The sequence below is a fragment of the Tiliqua scincoides genome, chromosome 6 (genome assembly GCF_035046505.1).
Source record: "Tiliqua scincoides isolate rTilSci1 chromosome 6, rTilSci1.hap2, whole genome shotgun sequence".
In the NCBI taxonomy this organism is placed as follows: Eukaryota; Metazoa; Chordata; class Lepidosauria; order Squamata; family Scincidae; genus Tiliqua; species Tiliqua scincoides.
In genome coordinates this window covers 59,394,438-59,396,694 of record NC_089826.1, presented here as the reverse complement: position 1 = coordinate 59,396,694, position 2,257 = coordinate 59,394,438, and the positions used below count along the sequence as shown (strand labels likewise).

Genomic DNA, 2,257 nt, shown 5'->3' with positions numbered 1-2,257 from the left:
ATATTGAGGAAGTTGAATAATACAGATTATAGGAAAACAGTATACCTTTCTTTACAAGGCCTTGATTTCCAACCCTGAAATCTCAAATTTAGCTCTTACAATGAAGTTCTGTTGCAGACAGAGCTGGTTTTTTATCACCACTTAAAATCTAATTAATCCGTATTGAAGCACAAAGATTTCTGTTGTGTTTTAGGGTGAGGGGTCATAGAGCGTTCTTTGTTCATCCTCAGACTTGTAATCATCAAGCATTGGGATATAATTTTACCAAGCAAATTGGAAGGTAACGGATCAAATCCTTATCAGAAAACCTAACTCATGGTTAAGCAGAGTCCTTCGTCCTTTACAGGAAACATTATATTCAGGAAGAACAAAAACACATTTCAGAGCTTTGAAAGGGTTAAGCTTAAATTCAGAGACTGCGAACAACTAAAGATCATGAGAGCTGCAGCCGCCATATAAGCTAGCTGTTTGTATAGAGTTGACTGATAAGACTTCCCAGCCACACAATTTCAGGGTTCTGTCTTTACAATGGCTTTGGAGTACAGAATGACGTTGCAGTTAGCTGGAATTTTATTTTGTTTGTTGGGATGGGTACTATCCTGTCTCACTACCTACTTACCTCAATGGAAAAACCTCAACTTAGAACTGAATGAATTGGAGATCTGGACCATGGGACTCTGGCAAGCCTGCGTGGTGCAAGAAGAAGGCGGAATGCAATGCAAGGAATTTGATTCTTTTCTGGCTTTGCCTCCTGACCTCAAAATATCTAGGATTTTGATGTTTGTATCAAACGGATTAGGACTTTCAGGTCTCTTGCTCTCAGGTTTTGGACTGGACTGCTTGAAGATTGGAGAACAACAACAGGAGTTAAAGAAAAGGTTACTGCTATTGGGAGGAATATTCTTCTGGATATCAGGAATTACAGCCATAATTCCAGTTTCTTGGGTTGCTCACACTACTGTGCAGGAATTTTGGGATGAGAATATTCCAGACATTGTTCCCAGGTGGGACTTTGGGGAAGCACTGTTTGTAGGCTGGTTTGCTGGATTCTGTCTTATCTTAGGAGGCTCTCTGCTAAATTGCACAGTGTGTTCAACTGGTGTTCATTCATCTTCGGTCCATTATTCAGTAGCAGAAGAACAAGATACCTGTCAGCACTTGGAAAGGGACAACAGACCCAAAAGCCTAAGAGTCTGAGATGCAGAAAGGCTTCTTTTTCTTTTCAAATGCTTAAAAAACACCAGGCAGAACCTTGTTTCAATTAAGATTCAAAAGACTCTTTGTTCCTTAGCCGATTCATTACACCTGGACACCTAACTTTTCTTCCTGTTCTTTTTTATTTCAAGAGCGGCGATTCACCCACCTTATTGTAAAGCCAAAAATGCTGGCTTCCCAGGAGGAGATTAAAATGAATATGACTGTGTAGAAATCACCACCATGTAGTTTTGGCTGCTGCATCTACAATGTGAAAATAAAACTCACCAAAGTTCAAATAAGACATAAGAAAATTCTGTTAAGATCCTCATATTACACAACTACACACTATCAAATCCAGGAACTGATTTCCATGGCCCACTGTACTAATTTCTTCAACAGTCTAGAATTATGAGGCGTATCCTGGCTTTAGGTTTCCACTACAAACAAGTCCAAGTAATGCGAAAACATTTTTAATACCTGCTGCCAAGTACCTTGCAAGTACCTTAAATAATTTCAGTAGTTTGATTCATTGATATCACCTACGGAACAATTAGTAACTCATCTTAACATATGGACAATGCAAAGTTAAAAACAAATCTTTTCATCTGGCTGCTCTATGGTCTACCTATATATAGGTAGTAGCAAATGAAAAACATCCTGTGAAGTACGTGTTAACTATTGCTCTTGTACAGAAACAATGCTGTTCACCTGTATGTAAATACTTGCATTTTAAGCATGCATAATTGCAAATTCCTTAAAGCTGAGAAACAGTACTAAAATACTGCTATTATTTTGCTATTTGAAGGCAGCATTTTATTAGTTTACAGTTTGAAGGAACTGGATTGCTCTTGTTTGTGCCCCAAGAATATGCAATTTATAAAGCCTTTTTATTATGCAGCCTTATGTTACATAATACCATTTCTTAATAATGCTAGACTCTTCAAAGCTATTCCAGTATGTAGTTGAATATTGCTACCTGGATAGATATAAAACATTAAAGTTTGTGCATTAGCTTCCATGGGAAATGAGTTTCTTTCCTTGCCATTATATCCCTATATGT

At 37.7% G+C, this 2,257-nt stretch overlaps 1 protein-coding gene across 1 annotated transcript; it reads left to right on the top strand.

Annotated features, from left to right (window-relative positions):
* The first annotated feature begins 528 nt into the window (after positions 1-528).
* LOC136656016 (claudin-22-like) lies at positions 529-1,197 on the top strand. The gene has a single exon (XM_066632828.1). It carries the CDS (start codon positions 529-531, stop codon positions 1,195-1,197), a length of 669 nt encoding a protein of 222 aa, XP_066488925.1.
* The last annotated feature ends 1,060 nt before the right edge of the window (positions 1,198-2,257 follow it).